Raw genomic sequence first — 24,993 nt, forward strand, 5'->3', positions numbered from 1 at the left:
CATTTGAATGAAGCCATTTCTTGTTTGGTGATATTTCGACAGTTGTAATTGTAACCCTAACTCCAGTGGATTAACCCTAAACTCCAGTAAGTAGCATTAATTGTTGACCTTTTTCGTTTCTACATTTCCTTGAAATGACATAATCTTAGAAGTAAAACTGTTAAGTTACCGGATCGAGTTCAGCCTTGTCATAATAAAGTTGAAATTTGGTACGTAGACTCCTAGTGGTGTATAGTCCTGCACTTCCCCTTTTGGTTGCAATCGGGTGTTTCTAAAGGGTCTTTTGCCCCTTTTTGGGGGGAAATCATTGTTAATTTCGATGTAATCTCAAGTGGTGTTATAATTTGGCGGACACTTGGCGATATATCGCCATTTTGGTCGCCAACTTGGCAACAAATTTATCAGATTTTTTTTTGTTAAATTTGTTTTAATTTGGCCACTGTTGGTGATATTTAGAGCGTAAACTATTGAATCACATTAAAAATGCCAGTAATGGGAAAATGACATTAGATTGGAGTAAAAGTAAGTCATGAGATGCTCTTTTTTTTTTTGGAGGGAGTGGCAAATGAAGATGATTGGAAAATTTTTAGGTAAAGGCCCCTCCCCCCCTTTTTGGGACATTTGTACATTTGGGATTATAGAATGATTTCACTTTTCACAAAAAGGGGGGGGGGGGGCTATAATCGATAGGGGGTTACTTTCGGGATTTTACCAAATCATCAAAAACTCAGAAGGTGTTTCAAGGCTGGGTGCAGTTTGGCAAACCCTGATCTGAAGAGATTAGGTGTTAAATAACACCCAATCTCCTCAGATCAGGATCTGCCAAACATGGCCATTAACAAAAACTAGAAAGTCGCCCCTCATGGTACAACGGGTGAAAATTTGCTTCTATGTACATTTGAACGCAGCGATTGCCTGTTTGGTGATATTTTGGTAGTTTAAGGTAAATTTTGCAGTTTAACCCTAACTCCAGTGGATTAAACATTAACTCCAGTAGCTAGCTGTCATTGTTGACCATTTTTACGACGTTTCTTTATTCTTCTAAAATGAGTCTTACCAGTAAAACAGTAAAGTCACCGGATCGAGTTCAGTCTTGTCACGATAAAGCATTTGTCTGCATGTTAAACATTACCAAAACATATTATCAAACATGCGGGTTACTTTCTCATCGGCTATTATTTATATGAGGATTAAGAAATTAAAATGAAAAGGGTTACATTTTTGTATAAAAAAATTAAAGAAACGCCAACTGTATTTCTTCCTCTCTCCTATTGATATGGATGCAAGTACCGACCCAACTTGCAGGGATTGCATTTTTCACGTGGAAACTTACTCATATACTGTATGATTGTGTTCTCCATGAGTTTTTGGCCCATAGGTTTGAACACCATGTTCATCATTTGCAAGAATATTGGGCGATTCGCAACATTCCCATTAGGTGTTTGCTGAATTTTGCTTCAGCTAATGGTCCGTTTTGAAAAATCTGCTAGGGGACTAGTTAGACTTTTAGTTGCAATGCTTGGTTCAGTGGAGCCCACTTTTCTTTCCTTTAATTTCCCTCCTACTGAAACTTTCATTACTATTTCAGATGAATATTTTTTGAAAATTCTATTGAATAGAAACTTACTCTTTTCCCATCCTGATGAATTTTATTGACTAGAATATGCTTGTTTCGTAAAAGCATGTCTTCTTGGCAGGAACTGCAAGCTTCATCAGATGAAGTGATGTCTGAAGACGGGGTCATGGTTCTGTTTGATCCAGAGTCAGATCGATGTCCATGAGAAGCTGCACTCTTTGCTTCTAAATTATTTCACATGAGAAACATTTTTTAATATATAATTCACATGTAATTTCGCACATTTGAAACATTGCAAATAAACATGCCCACAACCCTCCTCCCCTCTTGTCATTAAAACTCGTCAAAAATTTTGATTGCATTTTTAGGACCTCAATTTTGAAAACATTCTGGGGAAGAGTTCCAAACCCCCCATTCTTTGCCCTAACTTATCAAAGATTGTCTACAACAAATTTTAGGACTCCCTTTTTGCAAAATTAGGGAGCTTCACAGACAAATCCATGTCTTTAACTTTGTTTTTAGTTCTTCAATTTCGAGAAATTTCCAAGAGTCTCTAAACTCGAACCCTTCATAAAAGTCCATGAACTTTCTCCTACTTTTAAACATTACTAGTAATCCTCTAAATTTCATTTTTAGAACAACAGTTTTAAAAATTTTCTGGATGAGAGCACATGGAACCCACTTTTCTTCCCCAATGTTACATGTACAACTATAGGTTCATATTGTTAATTCTCTTTCTCCATGTATGTAATGCAATTCTCCTGATTTGTATGTTCATCAGGGTGGCACCTCCAAAATTGTAAAGGTGAAAATTTTTTGAGTCCTACCCTCCCATTTGGTTTCAGTACATTAGAAAACAATAGTGACAAAATTTTATAACATTTCAATAATATTTGGAGGTAACTAAAGCAGATGAAGTTTGCATCATAGCTGAACACAAGTGTATTGACAAAGGACCACACTAATCATAAAAATGATTGCTATTTCCATTAACAAAAATTAATTACATAATAAAATTGCTATTTTATGACACTGTTTTCAAACTTTAATTTCATAGTGATTCAGGGGCAATGTTTCAATCCTCCCCCTTTTCTCTAATATGATTGAAAATTGTCTGAAATTGCCCTTTTTTTTGGAATTTCACTTTAAAAAAATACAGGAGGAAATCTAATGAACTCATTTCTTCCTTTAATGTCGTCAAAGCTGACTTCGACTTGTGTTTTGAGAACTTCAATTTAGAAAAATTTGTTAGTCATAGGTCCCTCATGGGAGGAGCGATCACCCCACCCTTATATCCGTCCTTGGTATGATGTTGCAGTTTATGCAATTCTGTACAATTCTTTGTAAGTTGATTAAGTGTTGTGCTTTGACAGAAGAAGCATCAATATTAGCAAAAGCACTTGTTTTACTGGTACAGAAAAAAAAAGAGAAATTATTAATTTTGGAATATTAACACAACAGTTATATATATATACTAGCAGTACCCGCACAGCGATGCCCGTGCTAAAAATTTAATGGAAGTCCGCTGAATAAAAAAAAATTGACGCCTCCCCCTCTGATGTAAAATGATAAAATAGTTTTCAAATGTAAAAATAGTTCCGCAACTCTATTGTTTATCGCCAAACTCGCCCAGCAACCACGCTCTCATAATCCATCTGTCTAACGAAAAAAAAAAAAAACACCCAGTGGAACATTTAAAAATCATCGTCAGAAAAAAAGAAGAAAATGTCGTACATTTCACTCGGATAAAAACAAATCAAAAGTTTATTTTCTTCCAAAACCAATCGCCAAAACAATGAATTACATTTACGGTTGCTTTAAAGCAATAATCCTAGACTGAATTGCTCAGCGCCAAGCGACCACGCTACTGGAACCCAGACCTTTTGCAAGTGAGGCGGATGTTTTTTCTTTGGCAAAGAAAAATGCAAACTATATCATTCATAATGCGTTGGGGGCCTTCGTGGCTTTGTGGTAGAAACTTCGCTTCAAATGCCGGTAAACGTTTGTTCGATAACCTCGGATGCTCTGAGTGGTGTATTTCCTTTCTTTACGCTGAAAATCTTTCTCATGTTGTCTTATGTGTAAATAAATAAAAAAGTCCAAAATCTCGAGGCAATGGCCCTCAATCCTTCCATGGTTATTAACTGGGGACTTGGCGCTATCGTCAATTATGGGCTATAATTGTTTGCTTCTGTCACTATCAGCAAGGCCATGGCCGAAGTACATTAGCCCTTGGTCTTTGGCGTCGACAAATTTGGCGACAATTGGGAAAATTGCTAAGACTCCTAGTTTTCAAACTCTTCTCGCAATTTCTACATTGTTTGGGGGAATTATCATAACATAGATCGTAAAATATCCAGAATTGGCGAAAACATTTCCTCATTGCTTATAATTCCACGGCGCCAAGTTTGTGAACCTTTAAGAAATTAAAATGAAGCGAAGCTAAAAGACGTAACCATGGCAATGCGAAACAAAACATCAGTAATTTTAATGGAGATTAGACTTATTCGAACTTTATTTTGAACGGCTTGTAACTTTTTTCCCTTTGGAGATAGAAGGTTACTTTTTTGACCATAGGTATGTGCAAGTATTGACCATAGGTCGAGATGTTTCTGGAGTAAAAAATGTCGCTTTTTCCAACGGTGTCAAAAAGAAAACTGTGGGACGATTCCTTCACTTTTTACTGATAGAATTAATGTAGAAAGTATTGCTAAAATTTCAGCTAAGCCTAAAAAAGTTCGAGATAAAAACGCAAATTGCTCCTGTCGTAATGACGTTAGAGCATTGAAACAAATTGCTTAGAACGCGGAAAATTCTACCCTTTTCAACGATATATAATATTAATATGTGCAAGTAACTTTTCACCCCTTTAATAGCCAATAATAGGCAATTTACGCGAAAATTGCGCCTAAATTTGAATAAAAAAAGAACTATTTATCGGATTTTTTTCGAATTACAGCCTATGTTACTCAGTAAGAAAGCACCTTTCATATAGTGAAAGAATTTTTCAAACAGGCGCAGTGGTTCCGGAGATTAAATCGAACATATAAACACACAAAAATCCACCCTCTCCCTTTATAATATTAGTAAAGATATATATATATATATATACAGTAGAAGACCGTTATAACGCACACCTTGGGACCAGAGCTTTTGCGTTATACAGGTTTTTGTGTTATATAGATCATTTCACAAATTTTGAAACTAATATACAGAATTTATCTATATATTAGCACTTCAGAATGAGTTTTATCTGGAATGAGTATTAAAGCAACAATATTACAATTAGTTGTTCACAAATAAATATGTTTCACAATCAAAAGAAAGTGCATTATCCTGCACGTCTGCTAGCTTCATGGTTTGCATAACAGCTGCATTTTCAAGAGTCATCTGGTATTTTCTATTTACTGTAAGTACTAATTTTCCCTTAAAAGCTTTGAATTAAGAGGGAAAGATGAGAAACTATTTCAAAATTTGATTTTCCTTACAATTTTAGTGCTTGCATTTTCTATTCCTACTTAATAGCTGTTTGCATTTTTCCTTTTTATCATCATTTGTTATTTATAATTTGTTTAATATTTGTAATTCTGTTTGCTTAATTTTATATTTACTTGGCTTTTTAGTTTTGCTGCGTTGCGCATCTATGGGCTCTTGGTGTGGTCTTTTCAATATTTTTCACTTTTATTATTATTTTTATCTTGTATGTAATTAATTTTTGTGCTGCTTTGCGCCTTCTAATTTACATACTAAGTGTTTGCTTTGTTTCTATGCTGTTATTTTAATTTTCGGGTTTCGTCGATTCCACGATGTACAGTCTTGCTGCTATAAATTGTCTTACCGCACCTACTTTCTTTATTATGGGCATATGTACAAATAATCGTTGTAAAATTTGATCTTTGGCTGACACTGAAGCTAGTGTTCATTTTGAGGGTAACTTTTGAAAGCAACATCATCTTGTTTATCTTATTAAATGTCTTTTCTGAAATCTATGTTATATTGGACAAACTAGGAATTCTCTAAATATTCGTATCAACAATCACAGACATGATATACTTTCGTTCAAAAACAAAGAAGACAAAGAACTTCAGCATTTTCAATTTCACAGTTTTGATAAAATTTCTATTTCAATTCTAGGTTTTGAACACTCTTTGGAAAAGAGACTTTCACTAGAATCTCATTTTATTCTGCGATTCAAATCTATTTTCCCTTATGGGTTAAATTCCTCCCTTGATAATAAATTATATACAGCATACCATAACTCTTCTAAAAATCTTTGTATTTATTCATTGTTTAGATTTGGAAATAATACATGTACTTCTCGTTTTAATAGAGGATCAGGAAAATCCCCTCCTCGTTTCTGCATTTTTTCGCCCTTTGAAATTCTTAATAAGCTTGAAAATTCTTTTTGTCATTCTTATGACTAATAGCTTTAATTTCTTGGATATCAACATACAAATTGACTCAAATTGTTCCACTACAATCTATGATAAAAGACGTGAATTCAATTTCACAGTTAACAGTTTACAAGATTTCTCCTCCTGCCTAAGTAAAAAGGTTTTTATTGGCATTATTGTTTCGCAAGCTATCAGAATTAAAAGAATTTGCAATACCATTTCTGCATTTAAGCAAGAAATTTCAGTACTCAAAAACTTACTTTTTCATAATAACTTCCCTAAAAAACTAGTTGAAAACATCTGCTTAAGTATAGCCTTCGATGAACATTTCGCTTCTTTTGAAACTGTTTAACTGTGTAAATGTATGATACAACCGTGACAAACCATTTTTTTATGAATCACCGTGGTGGATAAGTTTTACACGTGCGAAACAGGCGACCTGGTATGTCTTTGGACCGATTTCCGGATATGTTTTTATATTTTTTATATTTTTAATGTTTTGTTGACGAATGGATAGGCTTTTTTATCAGGCTGAACAACAGACAGGATTTGTTTACGCGGATTTCAAGGTAAGACAATTTTGTTATTGGCAGGTACTGTCCCGTGGAAGGCTAATTATCGGAACTTGTTTTCCTAATTAGTCGAGGCGAAACCCCCTGCTTTTAGTTTTAGGTTTGAGCTCTAGTTTATTGTTTTTAGCTTAGCAAGTGGTGCGTTTGCCCATTGTTACTCTATATTACATGTACTGGAGCTTAAGCATTCTCTTCTAGTTTATAGTTAAAATTTTGGTCTTTTGACCATAATTAATGAATCCTCCACGGCTGATGAGCTCTGGATTCACTCTTTTTCTATTCCTACTTAATAGCTGTTTGCATTTTTCCTTTTTATCATCATTTGTTATTTATAATTTGTTTAATATTTGTAATTCTGTTTGCTTAATTTTATATTTACTTGGCTTTTTAGCTTTGCTGCGTTGCGCATCTAGGGGCTCTTGTGTGGTCTTTTCAATATTTTTCACTTTTATTATTATTTATATATATATATATATATATATATATATATATATATATATATATATATATATATATATAATTGTTTATTGGTGCTGTTTTTAATAACTTTATGGGGTTCTCTTCCAACTAGTGCTACTTCTCTGTAAATGATTTCAAGCCTAATGGGAGTTCATTGGTGAACACTGTACAAAACTTTATAAAAATAAAAGTGGCTGATCTAAAGACAATAAACTACAATGTGCTAAAAAAACTGCTGTTTGACTCCCATATAATAGATAATTATCGAGAATTTTTAGAACTGATTTTAATAGTTTTGCATAAAACAAATCCTTGCCTTCTCGTAGAAAATAGGTTTGTATTAAAGCTGTACAGCTATGCATCATACTTAACAAATGGTTAAAACTATGCACTTTTAAAATATAAATGTTTAACCACTAGTTCACCAACACTTCAGTAGAAGAAATTGGATTGCAAAAGATATGATATATTTGCAGAACGTGTTTGTCTAATATCTTGGGTGACAGCTTCTATGATTTCAATTTAATGAAATCTAAATTTCGTACATCTACATATATATATATAAAAATGGAGTTTGGTAAATTTGTTCCCTAAGATCTCAGAAGCTACCCAGCAGATTTGGCTGAAATTTTCACCGTTTGTTCAGTTTGGTACTGGGAAGGTTTATAGACCAGTTCGAAAAAAATCCGATTGATAGTTCCTTTTTTATTCCAATTTTAGTCCCAATTTTCGCACAAATGCCCCAATATGGGGATGGAAAAAAACGTGCACATATTAACATTATATGTTCATCGAAAGCTCCAATTTTTCTGCTGAAGATAGCATCTGTTCGAAGTTTCTAAGTTGTATAAAAAACGAGTTATGAGCTTTTTTGTTCCCTGTTCGAAGGCTTTCATCAACCCAAGTCATTATTCAGTGTGTCATCTCAACTTCCAAGAATTGTTGTATTGTTGAATATTTTTGCGTTTTGTCTGACTTTTTGAGGCTTTTCTCAAGTCAAATCTTAAAGTAACGTTTTTCCACAAGATTGGCTAGAAATAAATGGATTTGGCTGATCATTTTACTTTTAAACGGAACTTATGTAATTGATGGTTTATTATTATTATTTATACTGATTGGACACTTGCTCACTATTTCCAACCAACCAGCAGAAATATCGCCAGAAGTTTTTCAGAAAGATTTCAGTAGCTGATGCATTTGGCAGTTTTTTCCACTATATCCAACCAACCAGCAGAAATATCACCAGAAGTTTTTCAGAAAGATTTCAGTAGCTGATGCATTTGGCAGCTTTTTCCACTGTCGCTGTTTTTGAGCCCAAAGACTACGTAATAATGTTTCTCAGCGTTACCATATAAACAAATAATCGCCAATCAGAGATACTTAAAAAAAATACTGTGTAAAATAATTCAACAACTAAATTAAGCAAATCCATAAACCGCACAAAAACTTCCATTAATTTTTCTTTTTGCACAATTTCAAACAATCACCAAATTTTACTACTTATTTTGGAAACCTTTCGGATGAAACTGTATAGTGCCATTTTTTTTGACCAAAAGTATCTCAGCATCTGGCAACAATATTTCTATAATAAAAATTTATAAGGAGGGGGAGTATTATCGAAAGTGTCCCAAAATGATTCTTGCAAATTTGATAAGATTTTAAACCACACCAAGTGCCCACAAAAATTGAAATTTCCCAAAATAACTAAAGCAAGTGTAAGAGGAACACGGGCGGCTACATTTTTTAAAACAGTTCGTACATCAATAGCCATACAGAGAAGGTTTTAGATTTTAAAAAAAAAGTACAAACAGATAAATCATTTTAAACATATAAAGTTTAATTTCATATTTCGGAAATTCTTCAAATTTGTATATGCTTAAATGTCGTGCTTTCGTTTCTAATTGAATACTATTTTGTTCTTTATACTTACTGCTATTTTAGTTTAATGAGTAAGGAAGAAGCTCGATTTTTAATCACATCAAAAAGGTTTGTTTCAAATTCTTTCGCTTAAAACGGAAAACAAGGGCAAGTAACGATTGTTTCTCATAATTATTTCTGTCCCAGGCAACGCCAGGTACTTTCGCTAGTGTAATATAAAAATATTGATGAAGAAGAATAAGTAAAATTGCATGGCTCTTTTTGACAGTCAAGTGCCAGTTTTGAATAAAAGACAATTGGCTAAAACTGCTAAAGAATTGAATGAAAAAATAACACTGCAAAGTACCTGAGATTATGCCCAAAAATATCATGAAATTTTAGGGCCTCCTAACTATATGATCCGCTTCATTATCTGAAAGAATGAATTTGCCTAATACATTTTATCTTGCAAAATTTGGGAGATCAAATAAATCTGCGAGTTTTGGGAGGATTATCCCAAAGCACTGAAAATTATTCAAGAAAGGCGGCTGTTAATAACCTTGCTGAAAGGAATTAATGTATTAAAAGGAGTTTAATGAGAAAATACTAAACATTGAAGATTAATTTCAATTCTTATTGCAGGTTGTCGAAAAACATTGCGGCACCTATACCAATAGCGAGAAATTGTTTGGAGGGTAAAAATATTGCCACACCTATACCAATAGGGAGAAATAGTTTGAAAGGTAAGCATAATCACATTCAGTGATTTAATATAATTGTTGTATTACAATTTTCAACTTCCGAAATGCTAAAGATTTAAATGTAATAGAACTGAATGGCTTGGGGCAGAAATGTGATACGCCACAAGGAGTGACTTTCTGATCACAATTTTTGTTCCCCATAGCTAAAGTTAAAATAAACATGATAATGGATAATGTCAAATGGAGAAAAATATATCTGGTTTTAGTATTGCAGAATATAGGATGTATAATACCTTTGAAAAATTCTACAAAAATTTTGTAAAAGTTGGAAATTGGCCTACTGAAAATTCATATCATGTCGCTTATCACATTCTTGCCCCGAGCCCTTCAATTGCATTGCTTTCCTAGTCTGAGTTTTGTTTTCTTTTGCGCTTATTGCATAAAATGAAAAAACTACCAACTTTGAGGGTGATGAGCTACCTCTAAAAGTTAAAATAATGACAACTAACTTCACAATAAATATTTTTTTACATAAATGGAACAAAATAGGAGGGTAAGACTAGTAAAAATTAAGATTTTTTTTTTAAAGGATCTTTTTGGGAGCAACTTGGTGTTTATATGTTAGTAATGACCCTCCCCCAAATCAAAAGTTGGAACTCTATCCCTCTCTGTTGATATATATTCGTTTGGAACAATCGAGTAGTTAGTTGTTAAATACCAGGCTCCTCCTCCCAGTTTTTTGACCTCATAATAGCTTTGTTAGAAAAAATGCCTTTATTCACCTAAATGAAAGTTAGAAACAATAAGAGAATTTAAAATTTTTATGACCTCGGCCCCTCTCAAAACAAAATCCTGTATTTGTCACAATAGAGGGCAAATCTCAGAGAACATGCGAAGAAAGTAAGTCCAGTCACAATAACAAAGAATATTGAGGGACACACACACCAGGGGTGCCCATCTAGGGAAGGGGGAAGGGTTCATGGCACAGACTGCGCCATTAAAATTTTTAGGGGGGAGGAGTGTTTTGAAGGGTATTTTTTACTTTTTTGGATGGCTCTTGCTTTTGGGGAGGGGATCTGCTTGATATTTGAGGGGGGCACCTCCATGCTCTTAGGGGGATGGGCATCTCTGCACACTAAGGTGGTTCAGAAATACATGTAAAAAAAAAAAGTTTCTCCTAGATAACAAGAGACCCCTCAATATTTTTAGACTTGTGGATAGTAATGTACTGGAAGAATTTCAACTTCCTATTTTAACTGAAAGAGGGTGCTCAACCCCCTCCCCCAAACTTCAAACGGGGGAGTTTAAAAAAATACATTGAACTGAAAAAACAATACTGCATATTGTAGTATACACTAGTAATATGCATATACATTGTAATAAAATAATTATTTACAAAAAAAAAGGCTAATGTTAAAACAAGGAGTCATTGAGCACCCTCTTAAAATTTGAGTAAGAAGCTAAAACTTTTACAGCATAATACTAATTGTAAGTATTATAAAAATAGGGGGTGTTCTGAACTCTAGCTGAAAAAGTTTTTTTTTTTTTGAACCACCCTACTACACAGACTCATACACAAAATATAAAAAAATAAAATTAAAAGAAAAAAGAGAAAGAAAATTGTGATATTAGACTTAAGTTGCGACTATCTCCTTTCAATCATGCAATTTTTCTTTTTCATCACATGATAGACATCCACAGAGAAAGGAGTAAGAAAATGTAGAATATAAATACCTCTTATTAGTGCATAAACTTCTTCAACCCGTTTCCTGCAAGCTTCCTCCAAACGCTGTGCTTCAGCATCTTTTTCAGCAAGTTGTTTCTCATATTTTTCTTGAAGCTCCTGCTTCAAATTTAACATTTCTCTCTGATGTTGGGCCATCAGTTGTCTTTTCTCTTGAACTTTTCCCCTCGCAACATCTTCCTTTTCGGCAGAGATAAGGTTCTGAATCTCAAGAAGCTGTTTTTGGTACTTCTCTTTCAGCAAGTCGCATGCCAACTTGAATTCTCTCTCTTTATTTTCAACAAGATTTTTCTTTTCTATTTCAAATCTGGACTTCATGGCTTCTATTACTTTTTCCCACTCATGCTTGTGATGCAAGAAGTTCCTATTCTGCTCTTCAGCAAACTGTAGCTCTTGTTGAACTTTCTTGAACTTGTCATCATATTCTGAAAACAAGTGATTGCAAAAAGTTTCAACATTCTTGTCCTTACTATCTTGAAATTTTTTCAGTTCTTCACTCTGAAATAGTCGAATTTTTTGAATCTCATTCACCCATCTTGCTTCCAAATATTTATGCAATGCTTTTAATTCTTCCTTGTGTCTCAGCTCTGTTATTCTTTCCATTTCTAGTCTGAGTTTCAAATCTGCTTGTAATTTCTTATTTTTATCACTATAAATAGACTCTATGTAATCTTTTTCTTCTTTAAATTTTGAACGTAAATTTTTCTGCATTTCTGCTTTTCTTTTCTCAAATTCATTTAACCACTCATTTTGTTTTTCTAATTGCTCTGATCTTAATTTTTGAACTTCAGAACTCAAGTTGTTTGCAATTGTTTGTAAAGAACATTTTTCTCTCGATGTTTCTTCAAGAGAACTTTTAAGACTTTCATTTTGGGTTTCTACCTCTTTTAAGCACTTGGTAAGTTTTGAGTTTCTCTCTTGTTCACTTAGAAGCGTGTTTTTGACAACTTGTAATTTGTCCAACCAATACTTATTTCTTTCAGCAGAAATTTTTTCACTTTCTTTTTTGAGTTTCTTTTTCAAAGAACAATTTTCTTTTTTCAATTTATCATTCAACTCCTTGAACTCGCTCTCTTTTGAAGCGATTTCTGTATGAATTCTTTGTTCCCAGCTTTGGTTTATTTCATTCACATTCATTGCATGCTGCTTTTCCAACCGATTTATTTGCAAACCAAAAGCTTTGTTCAAAATTGCACACAAAATCTCTTCAAATGTTTCCTCTTCAGCACTTGTATGGAAAACTTTCACTGCCTCCTGAAAATGAAATAACTGTATAAGAAAAGGAAGAAATTCATATCACAAATCATTATCACAAATAATGACTGATTAAAAATTTTATGATTTTGCTCACAGTAGAGGAATTTGAACAGCAACCAATAATTGTGTTTCCAAACACCATTGTAAAGATTATTCATGAAAATTATAAAAAATAACTCCTTCGAAAGCAAATAATAGAAAAAGCAGCAATTTACAGTACAAATTATATAAAAAAAACAAAACAATCAACTGCCAAATCATGCAATATAATCCATGAAAAGTGATTGCCCAGGAGCTTTTAACATTATCTTAATTATTAAGTTAATGTCTGGTACATAGTTGTACTCAACAATGTGAAAAGCAGTTAAGAATTAATTATTTGCAACATATGATCAAGAGCGTCCATCTCAATTGCTAAGTAAATGTCTCATACATAGATGTACTCTCACAACATGATAAGCAATTAAGAATTAACTGCATGCAGCATAAATTTAAAGCCTTATTATTTATCTAATTGCCAATGCCATTTGTTATGAATCAAAAGAAACAATGATTTGGTGGGTCTGGGGTGCGAATGGAGCAAAGGGCAAAATTAGTGGTCGCCATTGACTACAGGGACTAATAAAAAATTCGCATCAATTGCCATCCTAACTCTACTTCCAAAAATAAGTTAATGACCTTAAAATGTACAAAAAACGATAAGCAGCTGCTATGTTATAATATCACTTGCATGTTCTCTTTTTCTTACTAAAATTAAAACAATAACCTGCAACAAACTATAAAAGGGTTTATACACTTGTGGTTAAAAAAAAATTTCCTGACTTCCAGGTTGTTTTGTAGAAAATTCCAGGTTACTCATTTCATTCAAAATTAAGTTTAAATTACAATATTTTCAAAATAATTAAAATTGTTTAAAGTAGCAATGCAAAAAAAACTGAGACTATTCCCCCCTTAGATTTAAAAAAAAAAAAAAAAAATTGAAATTTTTTTTTCTTTCAAAGTTTTTTTTTTCTTTTTTTAAATGTTTTGTTCAAAATTGTTTTCATTTGTTTACTACTTGTTGAAAACAAAGTACTTTCAACTTATTTTAGTATTTCTTTGATGCCACGTGTCATACGTAATATTAGAATTTTGCTGTAATTGAGCAGCAATCTTTAAGCATCCGCTTTTGGTTTGCAATACTTCTATTTATTTTCTAATTATATAAATAACACAAAACATATTGAGCAAAATAAAAAGCTATTTTTCAGTATAAATATGATTAACTTGTTGCATTGATCGGCATACCATACAAAGCATAATAATAAAAATCAATATGTGCCAATCATAGGCCAATGCTAATAATCAGTTTTTTTTCTTTTGCATATTAAAGGGTGCTTACATTAAATCATTGTTTTCTAGAAAACAATTACTTTTTAAAAATTCATAATTTTTTGCACATTTTAGATTATTTTCAATAGTTTACATTGAGATGAACATCCAATTCTGTTTTTGGAAATTTTCTGTCTGCTTCCATCTTGCAAATATGGTGACTAAGTGAAAAATTTAAGCTAATAAGTAGAGTTCTATATTTGTAGCACAAAAGTAGTTATAAATAATTAATAATCCTTAAAAAATACAATTAAGTTAAAACAAAATAGTTTTTAGCGCATAAGCGTCTAAATCCATTTGAATAAAAAAAATGTTTTGAAGATAAAATTTTGCATTTTTCCAGAACATAAATATGAATTATCCAGAAAAAAGGCACATTTTGCATTGTTTTCAATAGTTTGCATTGCAATAAACATCCAATGCCATTTTCTGAAATCTAGGCAGGGGCGTAGCTAAGGGGGGGGGGTTTTGGGGACAAACCCCCCCCCCCCCCCCCCCACCCCCCCCGAAAAGTTAGTCTCAAAAAAAAAAAAAAAAAAGAGAAAAAGAAGAGAGAAGAGAAAGAAAAAAAAAGAAGAAAAGGAAAAAATTCCAAGCGATTATATATATATGTATATATATATATATATATATATATATATATATATATATATATATGTATATATATGTATATATATTTATATATATATATATATATATATATATATATATATATATATATGTATATATATATATATATATATATATATATATATATATATATATATAAAAGAAGTACAGGGTTCGTACGGGTCATGGAAATTTATTTCAAGTCATGGAAAAATGTTCTGAACAAAGAGAAAGTAACAGTAATTAAAAGAGCATTAGAAACCTTGAGTGATTTAACAATATCTTACTACTATTATATATGTGAAAGTTTGTCTGTATGGATGTATGGATCTTACTACTATTATATATGCGAAAGTTTGTCTGTATGGATGTATGGATGTTTGTTACTCTTTCACGCAAAAACTACTGAACGGATTTTGATGAAACTTTACAATAATATAGCTTATGCATCAGAATAACACATAGGGTAGTTTTTGTCCCGTTATGGGGGGCAAAACCCCTGTAGGGGGGCAATAAAACAATTTTCATATAAATTCTTTAATATGGGGATGAAAAAATACTTGCACATATTAAAATTATATGTCCATCGAAAGCTCTGATTTTTCTGCTGAAGATGGCACCTGCTCGAAATTTCTAAGTAGAATAAAAAACGAGTTATGAGCTTTTTAGTTCCATGTTCGAAGGCTTTCCGCAACTGAATACAGTATTTATTGTATCATCTCAACTCCCTGTAGATAGCGACAATTGTTGTATTGTTGATTATCTTTGCTTTTCGTGACTGTTCCAAGACTTTTCTCGAGTCAAATCTTGAAGAAAGATTTTTGCACAAGATTGGCAAATAATACATGGATTTGGCCGATTATTTTCCATTTTAATGCAACTTTGAGGCAATTAATGCGTTTTTTTTTTTCATTTATTTATTTGTGTTGACTAGGTATTTAATCGATCAGCAGGAATCTAGCCAAACGTTTTTTGTGGAATCATTGGCAGTTTTTTCAACTGTCGCTGTTTGTGAGAGTACGCCATAATGTTTCTCGGTTTTCACCATGTAACCAAATATCGCCGTTTCTTTAATATTTCTTTCTTTAAATTTGTTAACACGTAAAATAATTCGCCAACTAAATAAAGCAAATCCATAAACAGCACAAAAACTTCCATTAATTTGTCTTTGCGCAAAATTTCAAACAATTGCCAAATTTTTACTATTCAATGAAAACATTTCGGGTAGCAGCATTTTATAATCACCAGAAGTATCTCAGTATTTAGCGACACTATCTCTTCGATGAAAATTAGTAACACGAAGTTTTACAAAGTAGGGAGAGGGAACCTCATTTAAGGTATCCCAATACGATCACTGCAAATTTGATAACATTTTAAATCGCAGTAAGGGATTACGAGCGGCTACGTTTTTTAAAAGTTTGTACTTCAATAGCAATATAGAGAAGGTTTTAGACTATGTTCGAAAAAAAAAAAGATAAAATCTTTTTAAACAAGTGAAGTTTAATTTCATATTTTTGAAATTCCTCAAATTTGTATATGCTTAAGTATCGTTTTTTCGTTTCTAAAAGAGTACTATTTTGTGTTTCATACTTATTGCCATTTTACTTTTTATGGGTTAGGAAGAAGCTTTATTTTTAATCACGTAGAAGCGGTGTTTTTAGTTATTTCAGTTACAGCAGAGAACGAATAAAAGTAGCGATTGTTTCTCATAATCATTACAGACCCAGGCAACACCGGGTATGTTTGCTACGTACAATTATCAGGTAACCAAATAAAGTTATGAAACAGAGTCAGTCCCCCTACCACCAGTTACCGTCGAACAAAGATTTATTTTTCGCCAGGATTCATAAACTTGGCAAGTCTCTGGCGAATGTATGGTATCGTGTTCCTTTGGCGATTAATAATGGATTTGGATTTATTATTTTACATTTTAACGCTGCTTTTAATTGCAAAAGTATAAAATGAGAATAAACAAAATGACATTTTAAAAACTTATGTGCTAGGAAGCAGGGCCGATCCTAGGGTGTCGGCCGTCCGTGCGCAAAGACAAAATATGCCGCCCCTCAAGAGTAATTTGCATATTTTGACTAATTTTTAACGTCTATATAAATCTTTCTTTAAATTTCTATGCCAAACTCTAATTTAAAAAGGGGGGGGGGGGACAGAAGAATGATCTTATAAAAAGGAAGAAATTTTTAGTGTAAGAAACTCCTTAGGTACAATTTATATCTTTGAAGAAAGTAATAGATACCAAAATTTACTAGTCGTAAAAACGCATTTTATAGTAAGATAAATAAATACCTTTGTGCTGTTGTAAAGAAACGAAAAGTAACAACGTATAAAAGGCACAAATTCGCAGATGATAATCTGCGAATTTGTGCTTTTTATACGTTGTTACTTTTCGCATTTTATAGTCTTTCTTCGGTGACATCAGAGAAGGGACAGAAGAAGGGGAAGCGTGGGGGGAGGTGTCAGGGATTCAGGAGAGGAGGATTGCTCCAAGAAAATTATCGAAATTGGCGTATGAAAAATATTTTTAGTTAATCTTTAGTTGTGTTTGGTTGCAAGGACAAAAGAGTCAAGTATATTCAAGGTGCATTGAGAAATTTTCGAAATTGACGTCAAATATCGCAATTTTAGGAACTTTTTCGAGACTTTAGGTGAAAGTAATGTTGCAGTTCTTTCCTAAAATTCTTTCAAAATTGAAATCAATTTGAAGCTATTTTTTAAGACCGTAGCTTAGGAAGGATCGGCGTTCTTCCCGAAAAATCTCCGAAACTGAAATTTTAAACCCGCAATTCTTTGGTTTACCTTTGTTGACGTTGCAAGAGGGAGGGAGATTCGAAATCTTTCGATGGGAGACGATTGAAATATAAGTTTACCAGTGGTACCCGCACGGCTTTGCCCGTAATAGAAAAATTAAGAGGTCTTTTGGTTCGCCTGTATATTTACAATTAATGTATGGTGAATTTTCTTGCCAATTGGCTTGTATCCATGTTACGGTTCCACGTTATGATAATTTCGTATCTCGGCAATTGGCTTGTGCCCACGTTACGGTTCCACGTTATGATAATTTCGGAATTTACTCGTCCATCTTATGATATTTTTGTTCTTAAAATTGGAATAGAAAAAGAACCACATCGAATTTTCGAAAAATTGCTTCTAGGTGCACACCCCCATGCTACAAACTAACTTTGTGCCAAATTTCATGAAAATAGGCCGAACGGACTAGGCGCTATGCGCGTCACAGAGATCCAGACATCCTACAGACATCCAGACATCCTCTGGACAGAGAGACTTTCAGCTTTATTATTGGTAAAGAAGATAAAGAAAACGCAAATTTAGGCCGACTTTGGTGACGGTAGTTGATCTGGCGGTTATCCTCCGGTAATTCCTCGGCATTATTTTTTTCAAAAAGCCGTTTTTGGCTAGATTTGAAAACAATAGGGGAAACGTGAAAATATTCCGAACCAAAACATTTTTCGGAACTGAAATCCATTATATTTGGGGCTATTTTGGGGAAAGAAGGATTTTGGAGCTCTTAAGCGGATATTTCTAAATTCGCAATTTTATATTATCTTAAAATTACATAAGCCTGGCAGTTCTCCTTCGGAATTCTTTAGAAATATAAGTCCCAAAATCGTATTTTAAGCTTTGTTTGATAACGATGGGACTAAGAGCGGGCTGGGGTTCAGTGTGCCCTCACGAACTGTGTTTTTGAAACTGAAGTCAATTTCAGGCTAGTTTAGTGCAGGAAGCTGTGGCTCCACGGAACCGTCTAAAAACGAAATTTTCAGGTATAGTGATTGCGTTGGAGAAAAGGGGGATCCGGGGTCTTTCCCCAAAAGTTCTTGAAACTGATGTTTGAAAAACGCAATTTTAGATTGTTTTTCAACACGTTAAGTGAGAGGGGGTGGAATTAGGGGCTTCTCTAAAGACGCTAATTGAGACTGTCTTTGGTAGTAATGTTTGAGAATAGATTTCGGGGTCCTCCACTGCAAACATTTCGAAAAATGCCAAAGCAATTTTATATGACGTTTGATGATAGGAAGGGCTGTCGTCTGAAAACACGTTTTGGATTTTGGAGCCAACATTTTTTGCCTATGTTTGATTAAGTTAAGGTGGAAGAGGTGAATCAGAGACTTAATTAGGTCCTTAAGATCGATGGTTCGACCAGCGAAATTTTCCGAAAGTAAAGTCCTAGAAACGCAATTTTAAGCCTTCTTTAGTTTCGTCAAGGAGGTCATGGCATCCTTTTGGAGCTACATTTAAATTTGCTTCCCGGGGCAAGAGCCCTGTCCTCCTACCTACAGTTCATTCAAGATTTTAATCAGAAAAATTGTCGTAAAAGGGAAAAAGTACAACATTTTAGTTCGTCATTCATATATGTTACTTTCAAGGGAGTCGCAATTTTCCACTTTCTCTATACGAGTCCACGATTGTTAAACACAGAGTTTGTTACATAGTTTGTTGTTTGAAATGCTTGCGAGAGTATTTAGTCTGTATAACTTTTTTTTAATAAATAAAATATGTCTTCATTTTTTAGGTCTATAGAAGCTTGGGGGTAAGGGACATTAGTGGCCGCCCTCGGTGCTCCTTTTAGACGGCACGATTTCATGCTTCAGAAGGGGGCCTTTCCCCTCCCCCTGTATCCATGTCTGATTACCGGTTTTGTCACAAACTTTGCAACCAAATGAAGCATGTGTGTTAAGAGTAGATATTAATGGACAATGAACTAACACAATGTTCCCTAACATTCTATTTTTCTTAAACTATGCTATGCTGTCGGGAAATCGACACATACTTTGACAATTGAACATTTAAAAATCAGCATAATTTATTCTACTTATTATAAGTTATCTTGTGAGAAATTCTTGAGGAATTTTGCTTGATTATAAGAATTATATGATGCGGCCTTCGGCCGCCCCTTGCTTTGGCCGCCCTTGTGCGGTGCACACTCTGCACACCTGCTAGGATCGGCCCTGCTAGGAAGAGTTATGATAACGTGTTCGGGACGAGTGTTCAAAAATTTTAACGCTACAACATTACAAAAGTTGCATTAAAATGTAAAAATTCCGCCAAATTAATTTTGGTAAAGAGATCATTAAGTACTATGAGGTATTGAAGTTAAAATTAATCCGCCAAATTAGCAAAACAACACTCTTAAATAACATTAAAACTACTATTAAAATGTAAATTAATCCACCAAATTCATTTTTTATCTCCAGTCTTCCCAGGCGGCTTCATTAGTGCATTGGCGAATTATTTAAAATTTTTATAAAACTTTTCATTTTCTTTTTTTCTTTTCTGTGTATTTTTTAGGGTTAATGATGCTAATTAGGATTTTGTGGAATTAATGTCCCTATTTTAATGGCGACAATGGAGAATATTGTTCTTTCTTTCTTTCTTTTTTTTTCTTTTATTTTGTTTTTTTATTTTGTTTTTTTATTTGTTTTTTATCCTATCGGACCTGTACTGATGAAGATTTTTGGAAATAATTATGGCTGAGATCATCAGAGGGAATTGTTATTTAAAAACGCTAATACAGACCATTCTAAGAGACTTTTGGGAATTTTTCTCTTTGCGAAATGAGAAGTTTTTTGTACTATTGTGTTTATTTAAATGGGAGCTTTAAAAAAACAGTTGTCCTTACTCTGATATTAATGGCACTTTCACTCTGAACTTTTTGGTATTATAATCAGAACCGTTTACGTTATTTAGAAGCAGTTGATTTCCTTTTGATGGGGATTTTAATGGTTTGATGTTCTCACTCTAAAGGGACATTATTAGAATCAGGATTTGTAGTGATGTTGACCCTATTTTGGGACGATATCTCCGGTAAGAAGCTATACATTATACAATAATTCAGATAATCGGTGTAGCGCTGGATATTATTTGACGGAGATCGGGATTATAATGGAGCTGTTTCACTTTATTTGTGAATAGCTGACCTCACTTGAATTGGATTTTTTGAGAATTACCCAAACTAACTTATTTAGAAATCCTGAACGTTTGCGTGATTTATTTTGTGTGATTTTTTTGGTGTCTTCCTACTTTCGCCGACATTTCATTTACCCCCCTTCCCCCTGATTATCACTTTTAATCATACTTATTGATACATTTAAAGGGGCGGGCAATTTGAAATGTCAGCGAAACTGGAGACAAATCATTTTTTGGTAACTATTTGACATCTGCTTGTGTTGACCGTTAACTTGAATCGATTGAAAAAAACTTCATCAACGTGAGCGAAGCCGCGGGTAAAAGCTAGTAACACATAAAAGCTATTAAAAGTGGAGAATTGAACGATCCCAAAATCAAATCTGAATTTTGAAATCTCATTACATCCACTTCTGTCGCAGCCACTTGTCTTTTTTTTTTTTTTTGCGAGGTGATTTTACTGCTTGAGCATCATTCATTTTGAATTTACTATTATTTTCAACATTTCTTATGTTATATATTCTGTAGTAGCGAACTTGCACGTTCCTGGTTTTGCTACGCCCACTCAAAAAAAGCAATTCAATTGCATCAAAATTCGTTTCCATCACTCTTAAAAACTTGATTGTTGAATTTATCAGAGTTTATCTTAATTTGTTTATCTTAAGCATCATCATATTCGATTCACTGCATTTTTACTTTACTTAAATTTATATGATGAAGACAAATAAGAATCGTTTAGATTTTTAAGTATAAACTGATATTTTTTCCGCTATGAGTAAGTGCTTCAATGAGGCAGTGGCATTCATGTAGAAGTTTTGCTAATGCTTATTTCCAGAAATTGGCAAGTTTTATATTAAATAGTGCTATTCTCTTTGTATAACAAGGTCATGAAAATTTTTATTGAAGTCATGAAAAAGTCTTGGAAAAGTCATGGAATTTTTCAATCGAAATAGAGTATGAACCCTGGAAGTAACCCCCCCCCCCCCCGGAAAGTCGGGTCTAGCTACGCCACTGAATCTAGGCATTTAAAAAGCATTGTGTACTTCCATCTTGGGAATGACCAAATATGGCGGCTACACAAAAAAATTAAGAAATAATTTTTTTGAGTTTGTAGCATGAAAACAATTTTAAAATAATAAATCTTCATGAAACTACAATTCAGCTGAAAAGGTTTTAGCTCATTTGCATACAAGGCAATGAAGATAAGATTAAGTTTTAAGAACAAACTTTTTCCTTTCTCAAAAAAAAAAAAAAATTCCAATTCTGCTCTGTTTTTGGAAACTTAGGCATTTAAGCGTTGTGTCTACTTCCATCTTGTAAATGACCAAAATAGGCGACTACGTTTCATACGTTGCTGAAAAGAGGTTACGTTGCTTTCCGATCAAAAACAATTTCTCCCATCAACCTTCCCATTCTCAAGATCGTGCTTCGAAAGCAGTAAATTGTCTTTTCCCCTGCTGAATTGGTGCATAATTCCTGTTCACTTTAGGAATTTTTTCTTGGGAACTATTGAGGGGCAAAAATGGCGACTGCGGAAGTTTTTTTTTTGCGTCGCTAAGTTTTTATTGCCAACGTTATTTTACCTCAAAATTAAAAAAAAATTTCAGGAAACATCAACAAAAATAAATATTAGATCTTGTGGTACAAAATTCCCTGAGAAAAAAAAAAGGAAAACAAATTTTGGGGCAAAACTTGAAATTTCCCTGACATTTTTAACTATGTCATTTTTCCTAACTATTCCAGGTTTTCCTGGAGCATACGAACCCTGCTATAAACTGCTAGCTAATCTGGGAAAACCAGCAACAAATAAAACCTACCGTTATATCTGCTTTAATTTGAGAAATGTCCAGACAGTCAATATTATCACTTGACGAAAGCTGCTTCTTTAGAATCTTGACCTGTTCTTCTAACTCTTCTATTTTGGAAGAATATTCTTTCTCAATTTCTTGCATCAAAATATGTGCTTGATTATTTTCATTACTGGCAGAGTTCCTATATTCCTCAATGGTGACCTCAAGTTCTTTAACATAAATTTTTTGCTCTTGCAGAACATTTTCTAGTGACTCCAACTCTGTTTCTAATTTTAACTAAATAAAATGTCAAATATATATATATATATAATTAGAATAAAACTTTAAAATAAATAAAATATAAGACATAAAATAACAACAATAATTTCAAATTGCACTGCATATTAAATAATGTATCAGCATCAATGGAGCATGTCTTTATCAACTCAAATTAAATTGTTAAATAGTAAGTTACTATTAGAAAAACTAGGCAATAAACAGTTACAACAAAAATCGCTGCTGCTCCTTGGGATGGCCTAAAGTTCTACACAGGGGGCGGTGGATGGCAGCAAAATTTTACAATAAGTTTCAATAAGTAGAGACTTATTATTCGGGAAACTTAAGCGAGATTTCATGATGTGTCTGCAGTACAGAGCTGTCGCTAGACCTATAAACTGGGAGGGGGGGGGGTAAGCATTTGGCGGCCCTTTAATTGTTTCAAACGCATTTTCCATATATGCAGTGATAGAAGATTTAGCTTATGGTTTAGCAGGGATAGTCATATTTCTAGACCTTAGTAATAGCAATATAAATTTAATCCGAAGAAAAATATTCAGTCAGGAATAGGGGTGCTTTCTCCTGGCATTTTTTCGAAAGTGAAGATATAAAAACGCAGCTTTAGACTATTTTTAAGTTGGGTAGGAAGAAAAGAGGAGGTCCGATAGCCACTCCCGTTAATCCCTCCCCCTCCCCTAAATTTAAGTTACCAAAACACAATCGTACTTACATTTGATTATGTATTGAGAGAGAGTCCGGGAGCTCTCCCAGAGGAAATTTTCAAGATTGTTATTTGAGAAACACTTTTTGAAAATGTTAAGAACAGGGTTGGCAAGTTTCTGCCAAGGTGGTTAAAACCACTGGTAGAAACCGGTGAGAACCGGCATGGGAAAATCCACTTTCTGCCATATTTGCGGCAGAAACTGGCAAAAACTCAAAAAATGATAAAAAATTAATTATTGACATACAATAGAAAATGCATGAAAAAATAGTTAATTGTTAACCAACGCACAATTTAATTACAATATCATCACAGTTCAAAATAAATTGCTGCATTGTTTGGACCTTGCAGTTGCCTCTTAGAAAAGGTGGTTTCTAAAATCTAAACAGTTTCTCAATTTATGCACATATGAGAAACTTTAGAATATTCTTACAACAGAAGAGCTAGCAGGCAATGCATCAAGGAACAAGCATTGTTCGTGAAACTTTCATCTCTTGTAATTTTTTTAAACTGGTTCACCAGGTAGTAACTGTAGTAGTGGCAAAAATTTGACTGAAAAATTAAGTTTTGAGAAATGTGGCCAATTTGTTTCGCAAAGCTGTCACATTAGATATAAAATCTATGTTAATATTGGCAAGTAAAATTCTAGCACTTTCTTCTTGAAGAACTTGATAATTTCAATCACAAGCAATTTAGATGAAGCATATAAGCGAGCAAATTACAATTAGTAGGTAAATATTAGGAACATCTGGAATGGAATTGAAAAGTTGCTTTTCCAAACTAAATCATAGGATCAAATCATAGAATTAAATTTTTTAAAATGATGAAATGAAGTTTAATTTTTAAGTTTACTTAAATGAGTTTCATTTAGTAATTACTTGAATTATTAAAGACACTTTCAAGCTTTTGCCAGTTTTTACTGGTTACAACCAGCTTCTGCCACTGGCACGGCAAAAACTAGTTTATGCCGGCAGAAAGCCAGCCCTAGTTAAGTGAAGAAGAGACTCGGGGGTCATTTCTGGATAAATTTTGTAGCTCCAAGCACGCAATCATGAAATTATTTGTGATTGCGACAGGTAAAGGAGGGGGGGGGGGGGTCAAAGGTTTCCCCCCCGGGAAAAATTTGAAAATTGTAGTTTGAAAAATGCAGTTTTAGACAATCTATGGTGATATTAAGGAGAAGAGAGATGCGGGGCCATCCCCCCGAAATGTTTTGAAATTGAAGCCTTAAATATGTGGTTGTAGGCTTATTTTTAAAATTGAATGTACCGCCAGTTTCTTGAAATTAAAGCTCCAAAAACTTAGTTTAAGCCAATCTTCAATGGAGGGAGGGGGGTTTGAAGGGGCACAGAAATGTTTCCTATTTGAAGCACTAAAAGCGAGATTTAAAACATTTTCCGATGATGTTGGCGAGAGAGAGAGAGAGGCGGCATTGTTTCAAAAGAATTTCGATCTGTAGAAAATGTAGTTTTAGAAGATTTTTGGTAATGTTAATGAGTAGACAGATTTAGAGTCGTCCACTGGTAAATTTTCAAAATTGAAGTTCAATTAATGCAACCGTAAGCGATTTTCAATAGTGTTAGAGGAATTGGGAGATCTGCCGCGAAAAATTTTCTGAACTGAATGCTTAACAATGAAACTTTTAAAGATCTTCAGTAATATTAGGAGGACAGCTTCGGGAAAACTCAGGGAGATTTTTTAAAAAAAGTCTTCTAAAGACGAAATTAAT

At 33.5% G+C, this 24,993-nt stretch overlaps 1 protein-coding gene across 1 annotated transcript in view; it reads right to left on the reverse strand.

Annotated features, from left to right (window-relative positions):
- The window catches only part of LOC129226818 (A-kinase anchor protein 9-like), a 145,660-nt gene that overhangs the window by 30,382 nt on the left and 90,285 nt on the right, over positions 1–24,993 (reverse strand). Inside the window, exons 17-19 of the mRNA XM_054861445.1 lie at positions 22,295–22,564; positions 11,294–12,557; positions 1,628–1,800 (exon numbers count right to left, since the gene is read on the reverse strand). Coding sequence (XP_054717420.1) covers positions 1,628–1,800; positions 11,294–12,557; positions 22,295–22,564 — 1,707 coding nt within the window. The remainder of the gene's footprint in view (positions 1–1,627; positions 1,801–11,293; positions 12,558–22,294; positions 22,565–24,993) is intronic.

The sequence above is a fragment of the Uloborus diversus genome, chromosome 7 (genome assembly GCF_026930045.1).
Source record: "Uloborus diversus isolate 005 chromosome 7, Udiv.v.3.1, whole genome shotgun sequence".
NCBI lineage: Eukaryota > Metazoa > Arthropoda > Arachnida > Araneae > Uloboridae > Uloborus > Uloborus diversus.